The sequence below is a fragment of the Somniosus microcephalus genome, chromosome 3 (assembly GCF_052327205.1).
Source record: "Somniosus microcephalus isolate GS21.2 chromosome 3, FLI_Smic_1.0, whole genome shotgun sequence".
Classification (NCBI taxonomy): domain Eukaryota; kingdom Metazoa; phylum Chordata; class Chondrichthyes; order Squaliformes; family Somniosidae; genus Somniosus; species Somniosus microcephalus.
Window position 1 is genome coordinate 334,446,727 of NC_140989.1, and position 26,321 is coordinate 334,473,047.

General features: G+C 41.7%; 1 protein-coding gene across 1 annotated transcript in view; it reads right to left on the reverse strand.

Annotated features, from left to right (window-relative positions):
• The window catches only part of LOC147122260 (uncharacterized), a 92,275-nt gene extending 66,459 nt beyond the window's left edge, over positions 1-25,816 (reverse strand). Inside the window, exon 1 of the mRNA XM_085983186.1 lies at positions 25,396-25,816. Within this exon, the coding sequence (XP_085839312.1) occupies positions 25,396-25,495 (100 nt within the window). The 5' untranslated portion in view covers positions 25,496-25,816. The remainder of the gene's footprint in view (positions 1-25,395) is intronic.
• Positions 25,817-26,321: the final 505 nt, after the last annotated feature.

The following is a 26,321-nucleotide window of genomic DNA, read 5'->3' on the forward strand; positions in this document are numbered from 1 at the left end:
CATTATTTAGGAGTGTAATTGGGTCCATGATGTGGGAGATTGCACATGGTCTGTGGAGTTAGTAGGGTTGGTGGACTAAATGGCCTTTTACAATTCCATATTTTCTTATGTCTTCACACCTCAGGTCAACCCTAGCTAATGGGGAAAAATATAACCTCTTTCTAGACATATGTCAAATCTGTTTAGCACCGAGCCACTAGGTGATGTACGTCAAGATAACGATTCCTTCAACTTTACCTTCCTTGCTCAGTGTACCCCTCATAATATGACTGAGGATAAGAAATTCTCCACTCGGTGCCATATTAAAACTGCGTACAGTTTTGGTGTCCATACTTAAGAAAGGACATACTTGCTCTCGAGTCAGTACAAAGAAGGTTCACTCAGTTAATCCCGGGATGAGGGGATGGACATATGAGGAGAGGTTGAGTAGATTGGGACTCTACTCATTGGAGTTCAGAAGAATGAGAGGCGATCTTATTGAAACATATAAGATTGTGAAGGGGTTGGATTGGGTGGATGCGGGGAGGATGTTCCCGATGATGGGTGAAACTAGAACTAAGGGGCATAGTCTTAGAATAAGGGGCTGCTCTTTCAAAACTGAGATGAGGAGGAACTACTTCACTCAGAGGGTGGTAGGTCCATGGAATATGCTGCCCCAAAAAGCTGTAGAAGCTACATCATTACATAAATTTAAATCAGAAATAGACAGTTTCCTAGAAGTAAAGGGAATTAAGGGTTACGGGGAGCGGGCAGGAATTTGGACATGAGTCTAGGTTCGGATCGGTCATGGCCCTGTGGGTAGCGGAGCGGGCCCAGGGGCCGTATAGCCTGATCCTGCTCCTATTTCGTGTGTCTAATTCTGTTAGATTCAGGAGATGGTTCTGTGATAGTGGATTGGCGGTTGGGATCGGATCAGCCATGATCTTATTGAATGGCGGAGCAGGCTCGAGGGGCCGATTGGCCTACTCCTGCTCCTATTTCTTATGTTCTTATTATATTGGAACTCCCGGTCCTTGGATTGTCATTCTGCAGTTTTGAAGAATTACATGACCCTGTCCTGATAATAACATCACTACTGCATCAAGAAATCTTCTGCTTGGATTGGATTTCCATAAAGACCAGATAAAAACAGAACATTTGGTAAATCTTTCTACCTGATTTAATCATTGATTCACTGATTCAACCAAAACAGCAGAAAACAAAGAATCAAATAACATGCAACACAATACTGATTATATTTCTACCTCATGCTGTAGTCTACAGGTGAAATTAGGTGGTAAACTGGTGATAATTTACGTGCTGGGTATTAACATAATTAGGAAATACTATATGCTTGGATCAGGATTTTGTAAGCTAAGTATTTTGTTTGGGCAAGTAGTTCTATACAATGGGAGTGAACAGGAAATGATTTGCACCATTGGAATTCGATGTTTGGATCAGAACGATGCTTGGATCAGGTATGCTTTAATCTAGATTTGATTGCACTTAAATAGTGGATTGATTTTGGCAACTGTGATGTTATGTCACTAATTTTTCCTAGAATAATATATTATTTAAGAGTTTGTACACTCACATTTGCGGTATAAAGAAGGTTAATATATTGGCAGAACTATTTGCGTGATACAGTATGTGAAATGTTTGCACTGTATAAAGGGTCACAGCAAAAGAAGGCACACTGCCAATCATTAAGCAAGCAGTCAAATGGTTGGGGCAGGCTACATTTTAACCCTTTTTCATCATAAATAACTTTTATTTTCCAGTTTGTTTTGGTGACCTCTCTTCACCCCCTGTGGCTCTGCACTGCACTGCTGTGTAGCACTTGAGATGAAAGATAGCACTTTCCTTCCACAATACAAGGAACATGATATTAAGAACATAAAGAAGTTTTTCCAATTAAGGGGGACTGATTCAGTTTCAGAAATAACTGGTTTGAAATCTCACTATGACTGAAAGGCCACCTACACACTCCAACAGCAATGCCATGGATCTTTTTACCAAGCAGTCGCAAGTACTGCCAGTGGCAGTGATATTTATCTGCTCATGGTAACACAACAGTGCCGTCAACTTGTAATTTCTCTTCGGTTCCACTCTGTCCCCAAAAAGAAGTGACACCTTTTTCTCCTCAATGGCCTCCCCCTTTCTCCTAGTCTCTCCTGAAGGTGGTGGCTAATACTGGCATATAGTTTGACATAAACTGACAGCCACCAAACTGACGTCACCAAACATCACATACTTTCCAAAAGAGGTTACGTAACAATAATTTTTGCCTCCTTTTTCATTCCGTTGCCTGAGTACACTGAAGCCAATTGTAGTGTCTCAACACTATTCTCAGTTAAGATCAGCAAACTCCCAGCATGTATGACTCATGAGGCACTTACTCACTAGACATCAGGGAGCCCCCAAGTTTTAGTTATTATTGGTGTAGGGGAGGAGCATATTAGTAAATCTGCTGATCCAGTGCCCTAGGTTCCACTTGGTGACATCCCCAGATGGCTCAACTAAGATGAGAAATTCATATGGACTGAAATCAATGCCCTGTGAGGCTATACCCTACCCTGCTATATTATAGCAAGCTAGTACATGAGTGCTCTAAAACCAGCCACCTCTCTTAACTATGTTTATTATAACAATAAAGGTTCCTGACTATAGGTTAAAAACTGGTCCATCGGAATCTTCCAGATTTAAAAACTCCCCTGATAATCACTGTAAAACCCACCTGATAGGTTATCAGCATCTCAACTTTAAATCAGGGCTGCCTGAAACACTCCAACTTCTCAAATTCACAATTAAATCTGCTCTGAGGCCCTTCTACCACCTTCTCTGCATCACCATCCATCGAACTTGCAGGATAATATTTTGCCACAGTTGCTTTTGTTGTAAGTCTACTGCTAAGTGCGTGTACTCTTGTGTTCGGAAGGGGCATGGACGGGTAAACCTTCCCAAACACGACGGCTGGGCTTTTCAATTGAAGTGCCACCAAACAAGGATTGGGTTCAGATACCTGTATTAACCTGTTGCCTGTCCGGTTGTACTTGAGGATAAGGCACTATAGCAGCCTTCAGTATTCATGAAAGGAAAGAAAAGGGAGAAAAAGAAAAAAACTTGCAATTATAAGCATTCATTTGCAAATTACAGCTTAACTTTATTATTATTAATTATTTAAAGTTAGCTTCAAAAACTCATCACAAGAGGCTGGCAACTCAACCGGGGCCACAATCTTTTCAATGTTTCCAAGGTAAGCTGTTGAAGCATCGGGTAGTCTCATCTCCTAACATGCCGCGGATCCACAGGTCAACCACAGCTTATAGTGTGAAGCCTTTGATGAACTCTTTGTGTAGTTGTGTTCTGCTGATACATAGGTCAATAGAGAACTAAAACCACTACTATAATGTGCATCTGCATATCAGTTGTGAAAATATTAACAGAGGTTGCTATTTATTCATAAACACGTCTGATTTCCCCATGGCAACATAGAACTGTTTCCAGATACACTGAAATCCACTCAGGTTAGAGGGGCGAGTGGATGGATTTTGGGTCTTTCCAATGCCTAAATGTCAACTGTTTGACTTACTGCCAGGCCTAGGTAAACAACAAACTTTTTCTTCTTTATACTATGTCAATTGGGAGCCTATTTTATTTTTGAACATAAGCTTTGCTATTAGCTATCAGAGAATACAGAAAAATTTAGCACCACGTTTAAAAATAAAACAATAGCTTCTGCATAAATATGCTATCAGACTCAATAGCAACCGTTGAATATGTTCAGTAACAGTCCCGCTGCCCTGAGACATTAAAGCTGGGTTTTTTAAGTCTTTTTTCCAAAATTTAATGCTGCTATGGTCTATATAGGGGCAATTGATTCCAGAATAATGTTAAAAATACAGGCCCTGTTTCAAACCTATTCTGGAATATAAACAGGATTAAATGCAGAAGATATAAAGTGCGTATCTAAACTGTAACGTCCACCATTAAACAATTTTGCATTGGGGACAGATAGATTTGATTGGGCGGGGTGAGGCTAGAGGTTGAAAATCCAAACATGCTTCTACATTGTGAAATTGATTTCTTTGGTTGGGATAGATGAGTCAGGAATCTCACATGCAGTATCACTGATCTTCAGACTAGTCTCTTCCAAAACAATTCAACAATTTGAAAAATGAATAATAACAGAACAAAGTTAGAATTCCATAGCACTGCATCACTTCTGGTTTCAACTCAATGCCAGCAGTGTATTACTGGATACAACTTTTCAGGCATTTCTGACAGGAATGGTCATCTCAGAGCCTCAATTCAGTAAATGTAATGCTATTTATTGCAAATGAAAGTATTTTGACAATCTAACCATCAATTAAAAGTATAGCCGAGAGACTCAGAGAGCTACAGTAATCCCCAAAAATGCCTGTCTTTATGGCTTAGATCCACAAAAGGGGGCTTAAACAGGAGGCCAACAAGTTTAAACTTCAAAGACATTCCAAAGGGAAGTGGGTCCAGAGGTGTTTTAACTTAGTAATAATGCACTTTGAGGAGGGGAGGGGGGTTATTCCTTATGCTTGATTTTAGGGTTATCTGTTGAATGGAGTCCAAAGGTTCATAAAGGAAGTTATCAATTCTACAAAGGACCTCAATTATCTACTTTTGTGCGAATGTCCTGAATTTATTAATAAAGGCAGAGTGATATTTGCAAGGTGCAAACTTTGATATCTTTGTTCCTCAGCACCATACTGGGCATATAAGTAAGCGAGTGTTATGTCGAAAGAAATTGCAAGATTTGATTTTTTTTAAATGCCTACCCTCTGCTGAAAACATAGTCTAAGAATTACAGTGGACAAACACTTAATGCACCAGTGTAACATTCCTCTGTCTGCTATTTTAGTGCAACATGAACTCATTTAAAATGAACAGGTTAATGCCTGCTTTAAAATAAAGAAACTTTGTGTTATCCGGAGGCTAAATGTCCGGCAAGCTCGAGCCACCGGCAAAAATCAGGAGCCATTTTTTTTCTTTTCGTTGCTTTTTTCTCAACAATCAAGCTCTGCAAGGTCTGTAGCTAAGCAACAGCTTCAGCTAGAGACACTACAGAGACGCTTGCCGACTGTTTAGAAGCTGTTGCTAAGCAGCGTTTGTTGATTCACACGGAGCTGAAAATCTCCGTATGCTTCAACATTAGCGCTGGAGTGTCCGGCAGTTTTGAGGGAACGGCAACAGCTCGGTCCCGTCGGTGCCGGATAGCACAAAGTTTCCTGTAGTAGACTAAAGAATATCATAAGAACATGTTAGGAGTTCATGAGCTAATGTTACTACATTTCAAGGTTCATTTTTAATTTTTTTTTATCCATTCACGGGATGTGGGCGTTGCTGGCAAGGCCAGCATTTATTGCCCATCCCTAATTGCCCTTGAGAAGGTGGTGGTGAGCCGCCTTCTTGAACTGCTGCAATCCATGTGGTGAAGGGACTCCCACAGTGCTGTTAGGGAGGGAGCAATGTTCTAAGTAAGAACATAAGAAACAGGAGCAGGAGTAGGCCAATCGGCCCCTCGAGCCTGCTCCGCCATTCAATAAGATCATGGCTGATCCAATCTTTACCTCAACACCACTTTCCCGCTCTCTCCCCATACCCCTTTACTTCCTTGTGGTTCAAATATCTGTCAATCTCCGCCTTGAATATATTGAATGACTCCACCTCCACAGCTCTCTGGGGTAGAGAATTCCAAAGATTCACAACCTTCAGAGAAGAAATTCCTCCTCATCTCAGTCTTAAATGGGTGACCCCTTATTCTGAAACTATGCCCCCTAGTTCTAGATACCCCCACTAGGGGAAACAACCTCTCAGCATCCACCCTGTCAATCCCCCTCAGAATCTTATATATTTCAATAAGATCACCTCTCATTCTTCTAAACTCCAATGAGTATAGGCCCAATCTGCTTAACCTTTCGTCATACGTCAACCCCTTCATCGCAGGAATCAACCTCGTGAACCTTCTCTGTACTGCCTCCAATGCAAGTATATCCTTCTTTAAATATGGAGTCCAAAACTGTACGCAGTACTCCAGGTGCGGTCTCACCAGCGCCCTGTAAAATTGCATCAAAACTTCCCTATTTTTATACTCCATACCCCTTGCAATAAAGGTCAACATTCCATTAGCCTTCCTAATTACTTGCTGTACCTGCATGCTAACTTTTTGTGTTTCATGTACTAGGACCCCCAGATCCCTCTGTACCGCAGCATTTTGTAGTCTCTCTCCATTTAAATAATCATTTGCTTTTTCATTCTTCCTTCCAAAGTGGATAACCTCACATTTTTCCACATTATACTCCATCTGCCAAATTTTTGCCATTCAAAATATTAACAGGAGCATCGATAGGGAGTTCCAGGATTTTGACCCAGTGACATTGAAGGAACGGCGATATATTTCCAAGTCAGGATGGCGTGTGACTTGGAGGGGAACTTGAAGGTGGTGGTGTTGTCATGCGCCTGCTGCCCTTGTCCTTCTAGATGGTAGGGGTTCTGGATTCAAGAGATGCTGCTGAAGTAGTTCATATCTTTTTGGTCATTTTCAAACACTAAAACGCAAACAAATTTGTGACTAATGTGGTAAAGCAACTAAATTGCCCACCCCGAATATGGGGGAGGGGAGAACTATATAATCACTCTGCTATTTGGGGAATGCTATCAACACTCTTCACAAGGGGTGGAGTATATTACCACTCGCCAGCATAGAGGAAAATTGTATCTTGATGCTCCAATATGAAGAGAACTGCATCATCATTCTCCTAATATGAAGGGAAAATTCTCTTCAGTTTCCATTGCAGAGGGAGATCAGCCTTTTTAATCTCCCTGTGCAATCTCCACTCTTCATAAACCTCAACTCGTTCAGAACTCTGTGGCCCGTGTCCCACACAGACTCCCAGATATCCACCACCTCCATCCTTGCCAAGCCCTGCTGACATTTTCCACCCTGTCAAGTGCTCAGAGACATTTTCTTTACCCAAGGAATACTATAGAAATGTAAGTTGACACTGTTGTTGCAGTAAAGGGCAGGAAACTAAGAATAAAAGAAAACTTTATTAGACAGCTGGCATTATAAATTTGAGTGTTTAATGTACTATTCAGTTGGTACAGCGCTCCTGTACAATATACAGTTCACACCAAGCAGCCACCTGTAAATGCATTGCTCCAAACATGCAGCTCCTCTATGCAACATGCTTTTCAATTGTTACAGCTCACTTCTTCAACCACTACCTCATCATTTCCACCTTCTCACCTTCATTCCTAAATTCAAAAGCCTCCTAAAGGCCCTCCTCCTTCTTGACTGTGCTTTGCCCCCTTTTCAGCCTTGTTCACCTTTCTCCCTCCTGCTCAGTGTTCACAACTCTGTGAAGCATTCAGAGACGTCTCTCTGTATTTGTGGACTGCTATAGAAATGTGAGTGGCGGTTCCATATTCTGCTCATTGATTTCCTTCAACAGTGCATCCACCGCCATCTTTTCCTTCATCTATTTTTTTTTATCAGCCTGGAAGTTCCTCAATCCCATTTACGCCAAAATTTATGCTGGTTTCGACATCGATCTTACCAATGGGAATTTACACGTAAATATCCTGTGGAGCTTATTTGCCTACGATGGGATATAGAAACCAGTGTAAAACAAGTGCAAATTCAGTGTCGCCAATAGAGATAATAGTGAGTGGGCTGCTGTCCTCTGCCATGGCGGCTCACTCAGAGCTGCTTGCCTCTGCTGCTCCTCATCGTTTTCCATTATTATGCATTCTTGCCTCTGAATCAGAAGGTGGTGAGTTCAAGTCCCACTCCAGGGACTTGAGCACAAAATTTAGGCTGACACCCCCTCAGTACTGCACTGTCGGAGGTGCCGTCTTTCGGATGAGACATTAAACTGAGACTCTGTCTGCCCTCTCAAGTGGATGTAAAAGAACAGGGGAGTTCTCCCCGGTGTCCTGGCCAACATTTATCCCTCAACACCAACACCAATAAAAAACAGATTATCTAGTCATTATCACATTGCTGTTTGTGGGACCTTGCTGTGCGCAAATTGGCTGCCGTGTTTCCTGCATTACAACAGTGACCACACTTCAAAAGTACTTCATTGGTTGTAAAGTGCTTTGCAATGTCCTGAGGTTGTGAAAGGTGCTATATAAATGCAAGTCTTTCCTTTTCTTTAGAACAGGGGTGTGCCCATTGGGAAGGTTATCCCAGCTGCTTGCACCTTTTGAATACGAGGATGGGGCGAGGGTCTGAGAAATCTCGGGTGCACTGAGATTGACAGCACTTTGGTTAAGTAGTGCCGGTCTCAGTAAGAAAAACAATAGTTTGCCAAACAGCTGTGCAAACTTAAGGTAAATAAATCTCAGGGGTCAAATAAAATGCATCCGAGGATCCTTAAGGAAATAAGGAAGGAAATTGCAGGAACTTTGGTACAAATCTTCCAGAAATCACTGAGTACTGGCGAGGTGCCTGGGGATGGAAGAAAGGCAGATGTTACTCCTATGTTTTTTTAAAAAAGGTAGCAAAAGTGACCCAGGAAACTACAGACCAATGAATTTGACATCCAACGTGGGTTAAGTTATGGAAACCCTCATTAAAGATAAGATCATGGAGCATCCGGATGTAAATAAAATCATTAAAGATAGCCAATATGGGTTCATGAAGGGGAGGTCTTGCCAATCTAACTCACTGGTTTTCTTTGAGGATGTGACAAAGGAGCTTGATAGGGGTAAGGCAGTGGATGTGTTGTACTTGGATTTCAGTAAGGCCTTTGACACTGTTCCTCTGGAAAAGCTGGTACTGAGAGTAAAGAAAGTGGGACAATGGATACGTAATTGATTGACTGCTAGAACCCAGAGGGTGGTGGTACAGGGATTGTCATCAGCCTCGGAGAATGTTACCAGTGGGGCTCTGTGGGGAGCTGTGTTGGGGCCTTTTTTGTTTAATATCTGGAGCTAGGAGTCACAAGCACAGTGGTTAAATTTGCAAATGATACAAAGCTATTGAAGGGTGGTAGATGCCAAAGCTGAACAGGATAAGCTACAGGAGCATTAAAATATACTTGGGAATTGGGCAGACAGGTGACAGATGAGATTCAATGTGGAGAAATGCAAAGTGTTTCACACTGAGACAAAAAATCCAGGAAGGGACTATTACTTAAATGGAAAGAAAATAACGTGCAAGGAAAATGAGAGAGATCTGGAGGTCCTGACTGACAATAAATTGAAGCTATCGCAACAATGCTCGGAGGCAGTGAGTGAAGTAAATCGGATGAAATTCAGGCATGCACTGTGCATGGTTTTCTGACCATTTAAATTCATGATCAGAAAGTCATGCGCAACATGCACCTGACGCGCAGGGCATCACGCCAGCAGCACCAAGTCAGAAAATGACCCTGATTATGTCGAAGCAGTGAAAGGAGAGCTCCAAATTGCATCAAATTCATGCTTTACCTGACTCTCTCATTCTCAAAATTCCAGAAAGTATTCCATTCCCCAGCACTGACATTCCCCAGCTTCACCAGAGTATACACAATTATTTTTTTAAAACCTAATCTACGCCATTATGTATTAAAGACCAGCAACACACATTGGAGTAAGTTTCCTCTCTTCACTGTAGTGAAATTATAAACCTAAGTATAAAGAACATTTAGGATTTCACAACAAATAGTGAACAGGGAAAGTTTTCCCCTTAGATAATAAATCGATTTCTGTTCAACCTCGTGTCAACACTTACACAAGAGTAAGGGATAATTAGGGGGGATTATTCAGATTCATTCCAATTTTGGTCTTGGATACCCCTTCCCTCCACTTTATCTAAAATTTGAAACTGACCTGAAAAGAACAGGAGTATTAGCAAGGACAGCTCAGAATCGATAGCTGACTGGACAACCCATAGGATGAATTCCTCAAATGGATAGCCTCATTATATAAACACAAGAGAAGCACATGTACATAGAAAGGTGTCAATCCGTCTCCTTTCTGAATCAGAAGGATGAGGGTACAAGCTCCACTCTGGGACCCGAGCATTTATTCTAGACTGAAACTCAAGTGCAGTACTGAGGGAGTGCCATTCTTTGATTAAAATATTAAACGGAGGCCCCTTCTGCCTGCTCCAGCAGTTTATATGGACATTAAGGATTTTATGGTACTATTCGAAGAAGAGCAGGAAACTCCTCAGTACCTTCGCCAACAATAATCCCTTAAGCAACAATCACCACCAATGGATTAAATGCTCATTCATCTCATTGGGGTTTGTGGGAATTTGCTGTGTGGTAAATGATTAGCATGTTTACCTACATAAGAAAAGTCAGCCCACTTCAAAGTAATTCATTGTATGAGAAGTGCTTTGAGATGTTGCTGAGATGTGTCATTATATAAATGCATGCCTTTCTTTCTTTCTCATCTATAGTTAGGTGTGGACTTACTTACTCTAACAATCTTGTGTTACTGCTCTTTCTATCCCCAGGTCTGCCACAGTAACAATCGCATGCACTGCTTTGCTCATACCCTAGTCTATTACAGTAAAAAAATGATTAGTACATTTGGAGATTACTGGTTACAATCTACGGCTATTGTTCCTTTAGAGTAATAATCTTGTATTATTATCCTACAGTATTTTTCAGAACTATAAGAACATAAGAAATAGGAGCAGGAGTAGGCCATACGGCCCCTCGAGCCTGTTCCACCATTTAATAAGATCATGGTTGATCATCGACCTCAACTCCACTTTCCCGCCCAATCTCCATATCGCTTGATTCCCCTAGAGTCCAAAAATCTATCTATCTCAGCCTTGAATATACTCAAAGACTCAGCATGCACAGCCCTCTGGGGCAGAGAATTCCAAAGATTCACAACCCTCTGAGTGCAGAAACTCCTCCTCATCTCAGTCTTAAATGGCCTACCCCTTATCTTGAGACTATGCCCCCTAGTTCTAGACACTCCAGCCAGGGGAAACAACCTCTCAGCATCTACCCTGTCAATCCCCTTCAGAATCTTGTATGTTTCAATTAGATCACCTCTCATTATTCTAAACTCCAGAGAGAATTGGCCCATTCTACACAATCTCTCATCATAGGACAGCCCTCTCATCCCAGGAATCAATCTAGTGAACCTTCATTGCACCGCCTCCAAGGCAAGTATATCCTTCCTTAGATGAGACCAAAACTGTGCACAGTACTCCAGGTGTGGTCTCACCAAGGCCCTGTACAATTGTAGCAAGACTTCCTTACTCTTATACTCCAACCCCCTTGCAATAAAGGCCAACATGCCAACTATCTCAGCATCAAGCACTTCACATCAGTTTTATCACAGATAGATATAAAGTAACGGTCTCTGGGCTCTGTCCCAACAAGATACCTTAACTACAGAAGACTACTTCCTAGTACAGCAATCTGATATTCTCATTTCCGACAACATTGGCCCGGGATTTGCATTCTAGATGACAACGAACTGGCAGCATTCGCCATCATTCCGCCTTTGAAACTGACCGCAACTTTGGGATTTGGCACATGTGCAGACACATGCAGAAATCCCGAAGTTGCAGTCAGTCATTGATAGCTCTGAAACTGACTGTGCTGTGCCTCCCACCACCACAGAGCCGGCAATCTGTGTAATCTGCCAAATCATTGAAACTGACGAAAACTTCTGCTCTTCCACAGTAAGTACGCTGTTAAATTCCCCACTAAAAGCTACACCCAAAGGGATTAGGAGTAACTGGGGTTTTGACAGTGTTATCACTGCTAAACAATGATACAGGCCTGAAAAACTAATTTTAATTTTGTGCAGTGTGAAATGTGTCCATTTTAATAAAAAGTAACCTTTTTAAGAAACTTTTCAAAAAAAAAATAATTAAAAAAAAATGTTTGTCCATCTTTATTTCAGGTTTGACCTCTGTGAGAGCCCCAATCTTTATTTTGCTCTCTCTAACTATTTTAAAAAGTTAGAATTTTAAGAGCTTACTCACTTCCTTGTTCGCTGTCCGTGAGAATTCTGCCTTTTGATTCACCTTGTTGCCGTCACAGCAGCTCGCACTAGGGGATCCCCACTACAGTTTGTTGATTTGAATTGAAGGTCGATAAACCAGAAGTTCTCGGCACAGGGATCGCGAGATCCTTGTGCGAAGCGTACTTCGGGGCCAGCGACAAACACTGCTGACTGCAAATTCTGGGCCATTACATTTTGTGACTTGTCTGAGCAAGACCACCAATTTCATATCTATTGCTGCCAAGTTATGAGCAGTTCTGTGCTATGAATTCATGCTCACTATAAAAAACATAGGCTCCAAGTGCCCAAATCCATGTAATTTTAGACCGTTATAGCTGGCAGGGAGACAATGCTTGTGAATTTGAGATGGATTCATACCCAGGTCCCAAAGGTATTAAAACCCAGTGCTCTACAAATCTATCCTTTAAAACTGTCTGTTTCTGTATGAATGACATTATCTTCAAAAGTTTACAAGGGGAGCTGCAGGTGCTTACCTCTGCTTCGATCATTCATGTCTTGGAAGACTTTCTCCCACACCACACTAATGAACCATGAGGCATCAGCTGACCAATTCTACAGTGGGAGGGAGAGATGACACTATCAACGCCGAGGTAAGAACAGGGACCTCCAACTACAGTTATAACATTTCAATAAAATAAAAATGTTTGAGAACTTGTTCCTGGCCCAAATATTTATATTAAGCATTGGACAGAGAATAATGGATGCAAAAGAATGCACTATATCACACAAGGAGTTCAGATCACATCATGAATCACAAAGAATCAGGAGATTTATAAATGTCATCTGAACCCAGCGTTTGAGAATTCCAGGCTTGAGCACACTCCCAGTTATTTTTATTCCTTCTCATAGAGAGGGTCTGCCTTTTTTGGGTTTGCGGACTTTCACTTTCAAGTTTTGCCACTGGCACCTGCATTGTGCAAAGCATGTTGTGTGGAAATGATGCTAGACCAGGATTGTCACGGCATTAATTGACAAGAAGGTATTGTTTCATTGATGATTAACTCATAGCTGGCTTTTCAAAAGTTCTCCTTGCCCGAGTAGCGTAATTAGCACACTGGCAAAATTACCTTTAGACGCTAGGTGTACTAATATTGTGAACTCTTTCTTTATAAATTGGCTTACAATATCACGAGTATACAGAAGATTTTCCCCCGCAGTTGCCAACATGGAGTGCCGCCATGACTGCTTGATTTTACAGAAATGAGTAACCAGGATATTACCTCAATTTTTATGAATAGAATCATTATTTCAGGTTAGTCAGGGATTTAGAAATCTAAATCAAAATTCAATCAATTAAACCTGGCATTCAACTTCAAATATATTAATTCTTTGTATGTGTACAAAGGTCTTATGGCAGTCATAGCGAAGTTAACTGTGCATCCTTCCCCAGATTAACTTGCAATAGCATTGATAAAAATGTTAAAAGGGAAATTAAACCCTATTAAAAATACTCAAATATTTTATTCCTAGATTCCTTTCCCAAGTATTCTTAGCTGTGTTCACGAATATATGGAAAAGTCCAGCTCAGAAGTTCTTAAAATCAAATATAGGAAAACGTCCTAAACCAGAAAAACAGCCCTTATAGCTCAGGAGACCTCAAGCTGAATGTAAACGTTATTAACTTGTGAAATAAAGTGCCACTTCATAAAGTGAATACACACACAGCTGAAGCATTCAAAAAAGAAATGGATAAATCCACAGCTCGACATGGATAATGGCTTAGTATCAATGCAAGAGGGAATTGAAAATGATCTGATTCAGTCCTGTAAATTGGAGCAATATAAGACAAGCTGCATGGGCTGAATGGCCTTGTTTCTTCTTTCCTGTTATGTTTGTGGACTGGTGACCCTGGCCACATTAGCCAGAGCACTGGCTACAAAGTACTGTTGCAATGAAGTTCCTCAAATAATGTGCCACGCCTGGGATATTTACTTGCAGGAAAACAGTCCAGGTGGATAGAAAAAAAGCAAAAGGCTGCGTGCTTAATTATCATAAAAAAGCAATCCAGTATTTTGAGCTGGACTTTTCTACAATACCACAGGATATAGTTCAGAAAACTAAGCAGAGGACTTCCATGAGTGAATTTAATGTTATTATGCTGTTATACAAGGGCAACAATATTATATTGTATAGTGCACAATGTATTATTCTGTTGCTATGTGTAACCTAGCCTGCCCCTTTCAGACCACAAGGTCTTGTTGTTTTAGATAGGCACATCCTGAGGTCAATTAAAGGGCATTGTATGTTGCTGGGGAAATTTCCATGAAATCAGCAGGAAGTGGTTGGTTGTCTTTCTCGTTTTTTTTAATACTTTTTTAGCGTGTGACTCAAAATTTGTATGTATGACAAAGTGTGATGCCTGAAGCTTGACAGAATGACATGTTTTTAATAGAGCAGGATTTAGAGGGAATCGCTGAGCAAAGGTAAGTGCTTTATAATTAGGAAGGAGAGATGTAAAGTAAATCAGAAGACATGTCAACTTAAAATGCTCCTGTACACTCTGGGCCTGTTAGCACTGGAACAGGAGAGGCCTAGGAGCAAATTGGTTGTCCACGTTCTCAACTGTGAATCCAGCAGAGTGCCAGTATTAAGGCCAACCCAATTTTTCAAATAATCAGTTGTGCAGGAAGAAAGCACACTGTTTCTACTGTTAATTTATTGTATATTTTCAGAATAAACTAGTTCCAACTTATCCTAAGATTTTAAAAGAAAAGTAAATAACATTCCCTCCAAATTAGTGCCATTCTTGCCATTCCCTGGCAGAGACAATGCACAGATAATCAACCCATTTCCAGGCTCCTTCTCTCTGCACTGTCACCAGCCACTACGAGGAGCTGAAAAGTGACCCAGGATGATTTGCTTCTCTTCCTGTGGAGAAGCGTCCAGCCTATGTTTCCTTATTTGGTAATCCTGAGTTCTAGTTCCCCTTTTCTTCTTTTAATTACTTTAAAAGCCTGAATTGTGAACTTCTCCCTTCCCCTTCTGCCTCCATCTTCTTTCTTGTAATGTGAAGACCTCTCTTCATAGCTCAAAACATAATCAAATTCAAACTCAAGGGTCTCAGCAGGATAGTTTCATACTCGCTTTTTATCATTTTTATGTTGTTGGTCAGAGTACCAAGTGGTTAAATGGAGACTCACAAACTCTTCCTATTTTTGTTTGGTGTGTCAGAGGCATGAAAGACCGGGTCCATAAAAAGTCTTCATGTTTTTATTTCCTCATAATAGGCAGCATAAAAATGAATCTGTGTTGCATCTTCTGTAAAGCCTCAATATCATTCCCATAGTGTGGAGTTCAATACTGCACACAGTGTGGAATTCTTAAAAAGGTTTCATCGTTATCACTTGCCTTTTATATTCTATACCTTGAGATAAAACCCAGAATTCCTTCAGCTTCTTTTTTTAACAGCCTTATCAATCTGCGGTGCTGCCTTTAATGTTCTGTGAACCTGTACCCAAAACCCTCTGCTCTTCCACAGCACCGTGCCTACTTCCATTCAGAGTAAAATTACTGCTGGTATTTTGTTACTAAAATGCATCACTTCACACTTATTGACATTGAATTCCACCTGCCGCTTTTTAGCCTATTGCCCCATCTTATCAATATTCCTTTGCAACCTCCTTTGATTGTTTAAAGAATTAACTATATCTCCTATTTTGGCGTCATCTGCAAATTTCGACACCACTCCCTCTAAGCCTATATCCAAATCATTGATATACAGTGAACAGAAGTGTCCCAGAACTGAACCCTGTGGGATATCTCTACCCACTCTGGAAAACTGTCTTTAACTTCGATTCTCCTTTTTAATCCAGTTTACTATCTTCTCCTAATTCCATACCCCTTAATCTTCTCTAATAATCTTCCACGTGGTACCTTGTCAAAGGCTTTCCTAAAGTCCATATACACTGCATTTCACGCATCAATCATGCCTATTATGTCCTCAAAGAAATCTATGAGGTTTGTCGAACACGATCGTTCCTTTTGAAATCTGTGCTAGCTACTTCTAACAATTTTCTCTTCAAATCAAACAAAACTTTGCATGCTAATATCATTTTTTCCATTTAAACATCTGTTGTTCGCCACTTAAGTACCTTACAGGTCACTCTATTTCTTTTCCTGCGCATGTCGAAGTGTGCATTTCCCCCCTCCCCATGGTTCTGTTCCATTTTATATGCTGTTCATCTGTAATATCTTCCAATTCTGAGGAAGTGTCTGTACCCAAAATGTCTTGTCTACTCTCTCCACAGATGCTGCCTGACCTGCTGAGTGTTTCCAGTGTTTTCTGTTTTTGTTTCAGATTTCCAGCATCAGCAATATTCTACTTATTGTTCGTACTGCAAATATTTTATTCATCCTCATATTTTCACAAATCAACCATTAAACAGAACAATATGTCCCCCAACATCACAGGAACCATTGTATCCTGCAGAGTATATGATCAGCTCAGTGCATATCTATCCCTGTAACTTCTAGTTGCATTTCCAACCAGATTTATCTAGTTCCATCTTTAAAGGAGTTACATAGGATTACAGCACAGAAACAGGCCATTCGGCCCAACCAGTCCATGCCAGCGTTTATGCTCCACTCAAGTCTCCTCCCGTCTTTCCTCATCTAACTCTGTCAGCATAACCCTCTATTCCCTTCTCCCTCATATGTTTATCTAACCGCCCCTTAAATGCATCTATACTATTCGCTTCAACCACTCCCTGTGGTAGCAAGTTCCACATTCTCACCACTCTCTGGGTAAAGAAGTTTCTTCTGAATTCCCTATTTGAATTCTTGGTGACTATCTTATATTGATGGCCTCTAGTTTTGCTCTTCCCCACAAGTGGAAACACTTTCTCTGTATCCACTCTATCAAAACCTTTCATAATTTTAAAGACCTCTATTAGGTCACCTAGGTCAAGAGAAAAGAGACCCAGCCTGTGCATCCTTTCCTGATAATTAAAGGCAGCACCGCAGAAACCCTCGCATTTCTGGTATCATCCTTGTAAATCTTCTCTGCACCCTCTCCAGTGCCTCTATATCCTTTTTATAATATGGCGACCAGAATTGTATGCCATACTCAAGTGTGGTCTAACCAAGGTTTGATACAAGTTTAGCATAATTTTACTACTCTTCAATTCTATCCCACTAGAAATAAACCCTAGTGCTTGGTTTGCTTTTTTTTATGGCCTTGCTAACCTGTGGCACTACTTTTAGTGACTTGTGTATTTGTACTCCGAGATCCCTTTGCTCCTCTACCCCATTTAGATTCTTAGTTTCCAAGTAATAAGTGATCTCCCTATTTTTCTTACCAAAATGTAATACCTCACATTTATCTGTGTTGAATTTCATTTGCCAATTATATGCCCATTCTGCAAAGTTATTAATGTCTTCTTGTAATTTGTTGCAGTCCTCCTCAGTATTGACTATCCACCCAATTTGGTGTCATCCGCAAATTTAGAAATTGTGTTTTTGATTCCAAAGTCTAAATCGTTAATATAAATTGTGAACAACAGTATTCCCAGCACTGATCCTTGTGGAACACCACTTCCCACCTTCTGCCACTCTGAATAGCTACCCTTTACCCCTACTCTCTGCATTCTGTCTTGAAGCTAGCTAACCATTCTGCTACTTGTCTCCTGACTCCGCATTCCCTGACCTTATTCATTAGTCTATTATGTGGTACCTTATCGAAGGCCTTTTGAAAATCTAGGTTTGTGAAAAATTATTTTTCGAATCTCTCGTCTCACGTTTTAGGCTTATTAATTTTAAACCAGTGTCCTTTAGGTGCCTAAAATGACACACAATGGCTGCCAATTTCCTCAGCCGCCACCGTAACTTCACCATAAAAGCAGCAAAAACCCAATTTATACATATAGATAGACAGGGTTTCCACTGCACTTCTGGCAAAGGTATGGTGATGGAGTGGGAGCAGCTTCAAGGAAATCCCTGATCAATATTCCAAGTATAGCATCACCACTGTGCATGGTATTTTATAGAGTGTAATTTATTCAGGATATTCTGACCCAGTATATATGCGGTATTTACACCAGCAGCAGCCCCAACTGAGGTCATTCTGGTAGGTAAAATAGTCTGCTAAAAAGGGCAAATGAACTTGCATTTATATAGTACCTTTCCCATCCTCAGGATGTCCCAAGCACTTTGCAGCCAATGAATTACTTGTTGAAATGCAGTCACTGCTGTTATGTCAGCAAACATGGAAGCCAATCTGCATACAGCGAGATCCCACAATTAGCAAGAAAACAAATCACCAGTTAATCTGTTTTAGAGTTGTTACTTGAAGGGTAAATGTTGGCCAGAACACTAGAATACACCCCTGCTCTTTGTATAATCCCTAGGGATCTTTTACATCCTCCTGAATAGGTGGACAGGGCCTTGGTTTAACATCGCGTCACAAAGGTGACACCTCCAACAATGCAGCACTCCCTCAGTACTGCACCAAAGTGTGAGCCTAGATTATGTGTTCAAGTATCTGGAGTGGAGCTGCAACCCACAACTTTCTGACTCAGCAGCAAGAGTGCTACCATTGAACCAAGGCTGACCCTATTGCTGATAGTAGTGGTATGTACTACCGCCTCAAGGAGGTGTTTTTCTCTGCACCAGCAAAGGTAAAAGACTGGGCCAGCCAGATAAATCATTGTCATCTGTAAGCCATCAGTTTTCTAGCCGAGGGCAGATTTAGGGCTCAGCCAATCTGTGCAGGTCAGCAATACCTTTTCATATTGCTGGCCTCGATGGAACCCAGCCAAAAAATGATCCTGACATTTTAAACAACTGCGAGCGCACAGGATTGCATGTACAGAGTTGCTTATCTGATGCTTTACTACATTACAGGTGCTATATAAATACAAGTTGTTGTTGTTGATGATGCTGCATAATGTAAATGGGTCAAATTTCAGAGTGCAAGGAGGCAAGGCAAATACAAGGTTCTGTGCAACATAAAGCCTTCAGCATACACACTGCAAGACACCTGATGGTTCCTGCTCTCCCTTTTCCCTCATGGTTCTCTCAGTCTCTGTCTCTTTAGCTGTACAGGCAATAAAGTTAAGCAGAATTGTCGTGGAGGTTTTATGGAGTGCTCTGCTATTGTATTTTAATCGCTCCACCATTGGTGGCCGTGCCTTCAGCTGCCTAGGCCCTAAGCTCTGGAATTCCCTCCCTAAACCTCTACGCCTCTCTACCCCTCTCTCCTCCTTTAAGACACTCCTCAAAACCTACCTCTTTGACCAAGCTTTTGGTCACCTGCCCTAATATCTCCTTATATGGCTCGGTGTCAAATTTTGTTTTTTGATAACGCTCCTGTTAAGCACCTTTATTACGTTAAAGATACTATATAAATGTAAGTAGTTGTTGTTGTTGCTATTGTAGGCAGAGTGGAGATTTGGAGTTGTGTACCTATTTGTTGGTGTCTTCCGGATGAGACATTAAACCGAGGCCCTGTCTGCTCTCTCTGGTGGACCTAAAAGATCCCATGGCAGGGGAGTTATCCCCAGTGTCCTGGCCAATATTTATCCCTCAATCAACATCACTAAAACAGATTATCTGGTCATTATCACATGGCTGTTTCTGGGAGCTTGCTGTGCAATTGGCTGACGCATTTCCCACATTATAACTATAAAAGGTTCTGACGAAAGATCATCCACCTGAAACACTGGCCTGGATTTTGGGGTCGGTGACATAACTACAGATTATGCTGCCGGCTTCTGAACGGAATGTGCATTTAGCTGATGGGGACCCTCCTTCGAGAACTTGCTGGCAGACGCTGCATAGTAGAGGGCAGCGCATGAATCCCAGGGGCGTACCGTGTCTGGGATCACGTGGGCCGGTGCTCCAATCAGGAACATTTAGTTACGATCATAGATGTTTCTGCACATTCAATCTCGGAAGGCTCTAGTAATGAGGGTTTGTTTTTTCCTTTCCTCCACTTTCAGTATAGATTTTTTTTCAGCTTATGCTCCACATAGATGCAAAAAAATAAATAAAACCCTCAATGTAGCAACCGCTTCCTCTGAACTTTTCATGAACAATAAATAATTTTCATGGATGAAATCCTAAAATGCTTCCATTTCCGGCCTTGTATAGTTTACTAAATTACTTGGATTTGTCAGGAGGTAGCCCCTTACGCTGTGCAAACAGGCCCTGTCCCTGTTTGCATCAGCCATAACGTTTTCACACATTAGCCCAACTCTGCGCGAGCAATTAGGATTTCCCCATCAGTGCGGATCTTGTCAAGCGCATGCGGAAATCCCGAACTTGCGATCCCTTTCAAAGGCGGTATGACAGCGTACTCTGAGAGTATGCCATCACACCCACCGCAAATTCTGGCCCATGAACTCTGTTTCTCTCTCCACAGACGCTGCCTGACCTGCTGAGTATATCCAGCATTTTATGCTTTTATTTCAGATTTCCAGCATCCACAGTATTTTGCTTTTGTACAAAAAGTACTTTATTGGCTGTGAAGCGATGCAAGTATTTCTTTCTGTTGTTTTGCTGTAATAAAATGCATTTTCTCTCACCCCAAAAAAGGCACTGCTGGGGCTTAGTCAGCTATAATAAAAGTTGATGCTGTCAGTTTGGAGAGGTGCTTCTGTAAATTTCCCATTGTGAGCCGGCATTCTTGTGACTAGGTGTGAACTGATTCACTTGACTGATCCGCGGAGGTGTTGATTTAACTGTTGACGGCTTGTCTCTGTTAAACGCTTGTAACTGGCTGTGAACTTGCGAATGGTGCAGACTCCTTGTGATTGTGTGTGTTCTTTTGCTCTGGAGACTATTCAATTTCCCCAATGTTGTTTTTTTTTTCGCTATAATCTTTTCTCCACCAATTTTCTTCCCTCGCTTGGGTCCTATGCAAGACCTCAACCAAGAAAGACAGACTTGCATTTATATAGCGCCGTTCACGACCACCGGACGTCTCAAAGCGCTTTACAGCCGAAGAAGCACTTTGGAGTCGCTGTTGTAATGTGGAAACCAAGTGGACATGACTCGTATGTGTGTGTGCCTTCACACGGAGTGTCAGCATGCTATTCAAACATGACGAGGGCGGCAAATAACAAATAACATCCGAGCCTGATCTTCTCACGCAAAATCCACGTGGACACATTTCCAGCAAGGATGTTGGATGGTGACCCGGAACCATGGCCAATTTCCCCAGCGTTGGCACTGAGGCCAATTGTAGCGCCTTCACCGCCAGCCTGGTTGAAATTGCCGAATGCAGCACCAGGCGGAGGTTGAAGCCGGGACCTTGCGGGTCTGTGTGGCTCAGCGGCCCTCTCTAAACTTGCTCAGCCATCGGGGAATGCGGAGGCAATTCACTCAGTGTTCCTATCTGTACATTTCCTTCTTGAAGTGGAAATTTCTGTTTTGAGATTCTTAGATTGAAGAGTTTGTTTAGGAATAGAGATATTAAGATTGATCTATTTTCATTTACTGGGAAATTAGACTTTTTTTTGAAGAGTAGCGGGTCTGTGTGGTGGTGCTCCTGAATAGCCCGAGACCAGCAGCATTGAGCAGGGTTGTATTGCAGGTAATTGTAGCTACATTTAAACACCCGAAGTTAATTAGAGGGTATTTGTAGCTGGCTGGCACCAGATCAGAAAAACCCAACATGAAATGGATGGCTTTCTTTCTCTTTTTTTTTAGCAAAGTGTAACACTTTGGATTATGATGCCTGCAGCGTGCTGGATGTATGTCACAGAATGTTACAGCGGAGAAACAGGCCATTCGGGCCAATGCTTTTCACCCTAAGCTAATATCACTGCGCTACTCGTTTCATAGAAACATAGAAGATAGGAGCAGGAGTAGGCCATTCGGCCCTTCGAGCCTGCTCCACCATTCAATGTGATCATGGCTGATCATCCAAATTCAGTACCCTGTCCCTGCCTTCTCCCCATGTCCCTTGATCCCTTCAGCCTCAAGAAATATATCCAACTCTTTCTCGAATATATTTAATGAACTGGCCTCCACCGCCCTCTGTGGCGAAGAAATTCCTCCTCATTTCAGTCCTAAATGGCTTACCCCTTATCCTTAGACTATGACCCCTGGTTCTGGACTCCCCGGCCATCAGAAACATCCTTCCTGCATCTAGTCTGTCCAGACCTGACAGAATTTTATAGGTTTCGATGAGATCCCCTCTCAATCTTCTAAACTCCAGTGAGTATAAGCCCAATCGACACAATCCCATGTGCTTTTATTTGCTGGAACTTTTTAACTCCCTTTTAAAATAATTTAAGAACTCTTCTTAGGGAATTCCACATTCTAAACACCTGTGTTAAGAATATTTTTCTAAGCTTTCCCATAATTCGTTTTGTGATTATCTTAAATGTGCGTCTTCTCTGACCAGTGAAAACAACCTATCACTATTTATCTTATTAGAACTCTTCAAGATCTCGTCAGGTCCCCCCTTAACCTTCTCAGTTCTAGTGAAAAAGCCCCAATGTATTGTTATAGCTGCAATCCCTCATCCCTGGTAACATCCTAGTCAACCTCGTAAAATGTGTAAAGTAATTGTGACTAGAATGGCCTTTGTTCTGAATTAATGCTACCTGTCTCACTTGCTACCTTGCTGTCTGAGGCTCGAGTTCTCTTGTGATTGGCAGTTCATACAGAGCAACATGGCTGCTTCACATGCTTAATAGTCACAATACTACACAATTTTAGAATGAGGATCAGTCTTGTGTCTCCAACACACATGTTCAGAAAAAATCCGTTTCTCAAGGGTAGACACAATAGTTTATCTCTTCCAAATGGAATATGTGTGTGCAGCACCATTGTTGCTGCAATTAAGAATAAGGCAACACAGCCCAGCAGAGAACAACAGAGCAGTATTATGAACTATGCCGTTCTTTACAGTGACTCAATTGTGATTGAACAGAAAAGTTCATCCCAGCCATTTATCCCAGAATCCCGAAGAACAGGCCGGCCTGGGATAGGTTGTGACATATTTGATAGTTACTGGTACTGGTTAGAAGCAATAAGAATACAATTGTTTGTCTCGGCTGTGACAATTTGAATTGGATTTCTCACTAGAAAACCTTCAATTCCAAAATAGAACACAGGCAATAAGCGACTTCTTTTCAAACAGGAAATGGGAGAAGAGATACCGAGTGTGCTCACTAAGGGGTTGTAGAATACAGAATGTATCCAAAAACTGAGGAAATTGAGAGAGAATTATAAAGACTGTTCTCACAGTTTTGATCAATATGTTCTGCAGAAGAACATGCAGTCATGCAATATGTAAAAAACCCCACTGCACTGTGTTAGTAGAGCGGCAGGATGCAAGTTTTCATCTCTGAACATCCATATAGATCAGAGTGATCCATGACACAGGGAGACCTGACGGAGAAGGGCTGAAAATACCTTTAAAAAGAAGTTTCATCCTCAACAAAATGCTGTGTCACAATTGGGCGAATGTGGAGCACGATTACAAGACAGAAACACCTTAACAACTAATTACTTTATATTTAAATGTTTTTAATTTATGGAACAGACTGGCATCAAAAAGAATGAATGTGGACTCTAGCAACATGTATAAGAGTAGATATATTCATGAGGAAATCAAGAGCTATGGGCTGAGTGTTACGTCAGAAGGAAGCTATATTCGGTACATTCTATACATTGATCAGAACAACGAATGACCTTTTCCATGGTGCTACCTTTGTATGTTTTGATGAGCATTCATATTGTACATCTGTTTTCATGTTTCATCTCAGATTAAATGTATAATTTACTACTGACACAATGGAATGTGAGTTACATTTTTTGTTACCACATAATCTGTACACCCAACACATGTTGTATAAACATGCCTTAGTCATGCCTTATGGCAGACTGGAAAGTTCTTAACTCGTGGGACTGAATGTCTGATTAATCGTTCTACCAGAGAACGTTATACAATGATCAATTCCACATTCAAGTCATTTGTCGAGAGTAATTCAGTTCTTGCCAAAATACAATTACACTTTTATGTATTAGATTGGTCTGAGCCTTACCACCACTTATATTTTAGAGTTTGCCCTGTGTTTTAATGTTTTAAATTACTTCAACAGTGTTATAGTGACACGGAAGAGTCAAGCGTTTATATATAGGCAAGACACTTCTGTCTGTTCCCCAACTAGTACAGTACAAATCAGTACATTGCTTTCAAAAAATCAGACCAATTATTACCTATACATCTTGCTGTTATCTCAACTGACATAGCTAATGGATCTCACTCTCATGTTCCTACTTCCTCTGCTTCTCTAGAAATGTCTCGTCTATGTATTCACTTTGTACATTGTTTCAGTTCTACTATCTATACACGATACTCATACAAAGTTCTTTACTCAACATATATGTGGTAATATTTGTATCTGACTCCATATGGGTCAGGAATGACATTCAGATTTACAGTACTGTGTAAAATGTATCTGTAACAATGGCCTTCAGAATAAATGGAGCATCTCGCCCACCGCGCTACATGACATGCACTCTTTCACTCATGAGTGACCTTCTTCATGCACCATTCGCCCCTGCAGTATTAATGAGTTAATGGCGTTTCACACTTAGGGGGAGGGGGGCAGCCAGCCCTAGCACACAATTAGCAGGGCAGCAGCCTCCGTTTATACCGTGGATCCGATCCAAGGGCAATGGGATCCTGATAAAAAAAAGACACGCCAGTGTGAAATAATTAGTAGAGTTTTATTGCTTAAGAGAACATATGTAGGAGCGGGCAGATTGTTAGCAGTGCCCACCACAAATGAGTACCAATGCCAGCCCAGCCCACATTGCCAGCTAGTGAAACGCGCCGAGAGATGGCCAGAAGCATGCTGACCGTCTGACACTGTGGACACCGACCTCCCACCCAGATTGTTCAAACCTAACAGAAGAGTCGCACTGTCCCTGGAGGAGCCCGCCCTTTGTCACAGCGGGAGTCATACATTAACACGGCACTTGCAGATAATAAAAATACACACATAGGTTTCGCGCCTTCACAAGTCATTATTGAGTCTGCTATAAAACTAATGGCATCCGCCGAAAATTGAACACGAGCTGTGACAAGAATGATGTGTGAAATAAGATGACGTGGGTTTATGTCTGAGCTACGCAGCCTTGCAGACCTCAACATCAATGACAGTGACACTCTGTCGCCCACTAGTGACCACCAAGTGCCAGGAATCCCCTGATCACCCATCACATCCGGGGGGATATTAAAACATCGGAAAGAATTAATGGTCCCATTTGGAAAGTAGTGAGACTCTCAGCTCTGCGTGAATTCGATCAACCCGACTGTCCATTAATCAGATCTCTGCATGTTAATACATAAATATGTGGGCTATATATAGCTATTATATATATATAGATATATATTGTGATAATAATTGATAATGGTAGAATTGTTAAACTTACCGTCCGCTGTCCTCGTCCCAAACCGAGCTCCGTGTACTCTGGGCCGGACACAGGCGCTCCGTCTGCGCACTGGTCGAACTCGGAGCCCCTTGCAACTCATGATGTGCGCCGTGCTTAAATCCCCAGCTAATCGGACATTCCCTCACTCTGGTCGAAGCGGCAAGGGTGAGAAATCTCCTGGGGCTGCTCTCAGGAGATAGATTCGATGCTCAGTTTGGGCTTCGTGTTTCTGTGAAAGCGCCACCCTCTGCTCTGCAACATGCTGTTGGACTCCTTTCCAAAAGTCTTCTGCAGCCACTTCCTGGAGCTAGCCTCTCGGTCCTGTTCGAAACACGAGTGTTCTTTTTTTTAATGCAAGGAACACATCAGTCCCCAACCCTCGATCTCAGCAATAACACCCACCAGATCAGTGACGAAGGCACCCAAAATATAACAGAGGGATTGCCCCCAAAAGGCTTCACCCTGAAAACCAAGAGAGCCCCCAAAACAGCCCGGGGGCTGCCCGACCCCCTTGATTTACCCTTCCAAAGGTGGACAGCGAAGAGTTATATGTGGACACGTAGACTTTCCCTTCCTTCAGCTACGAGCATATGCACAGGACTTTGGAAAAACAAACGCACCGAATCCAGTTTCTAAATAAACCATGCGAGAGTGTGTGCGAGAGTGTGTGTGAGAGTGAGTGTGTGAGTGAGAGAGAGTGAGTGTGAGAGTGAGAGTGAGTATGTGAGTGTGAGAGAGTGAGTGTGAGAGTGAGTGAGTGTGAGTGTGAGATAGTGTATGAATGAGTGTGAGAGTGTCAGTGTGAGTGAGTGTGTGTCAGAGTGTGAGTGTGTGAGTGTATGGGTTAGTGTGTGAGTGTGAGAATGAGAGAAAGAACGAGTGAGTGAGTTAGTGAATGAGTGGGAGTGTGAGTATGAGCTAGTGAG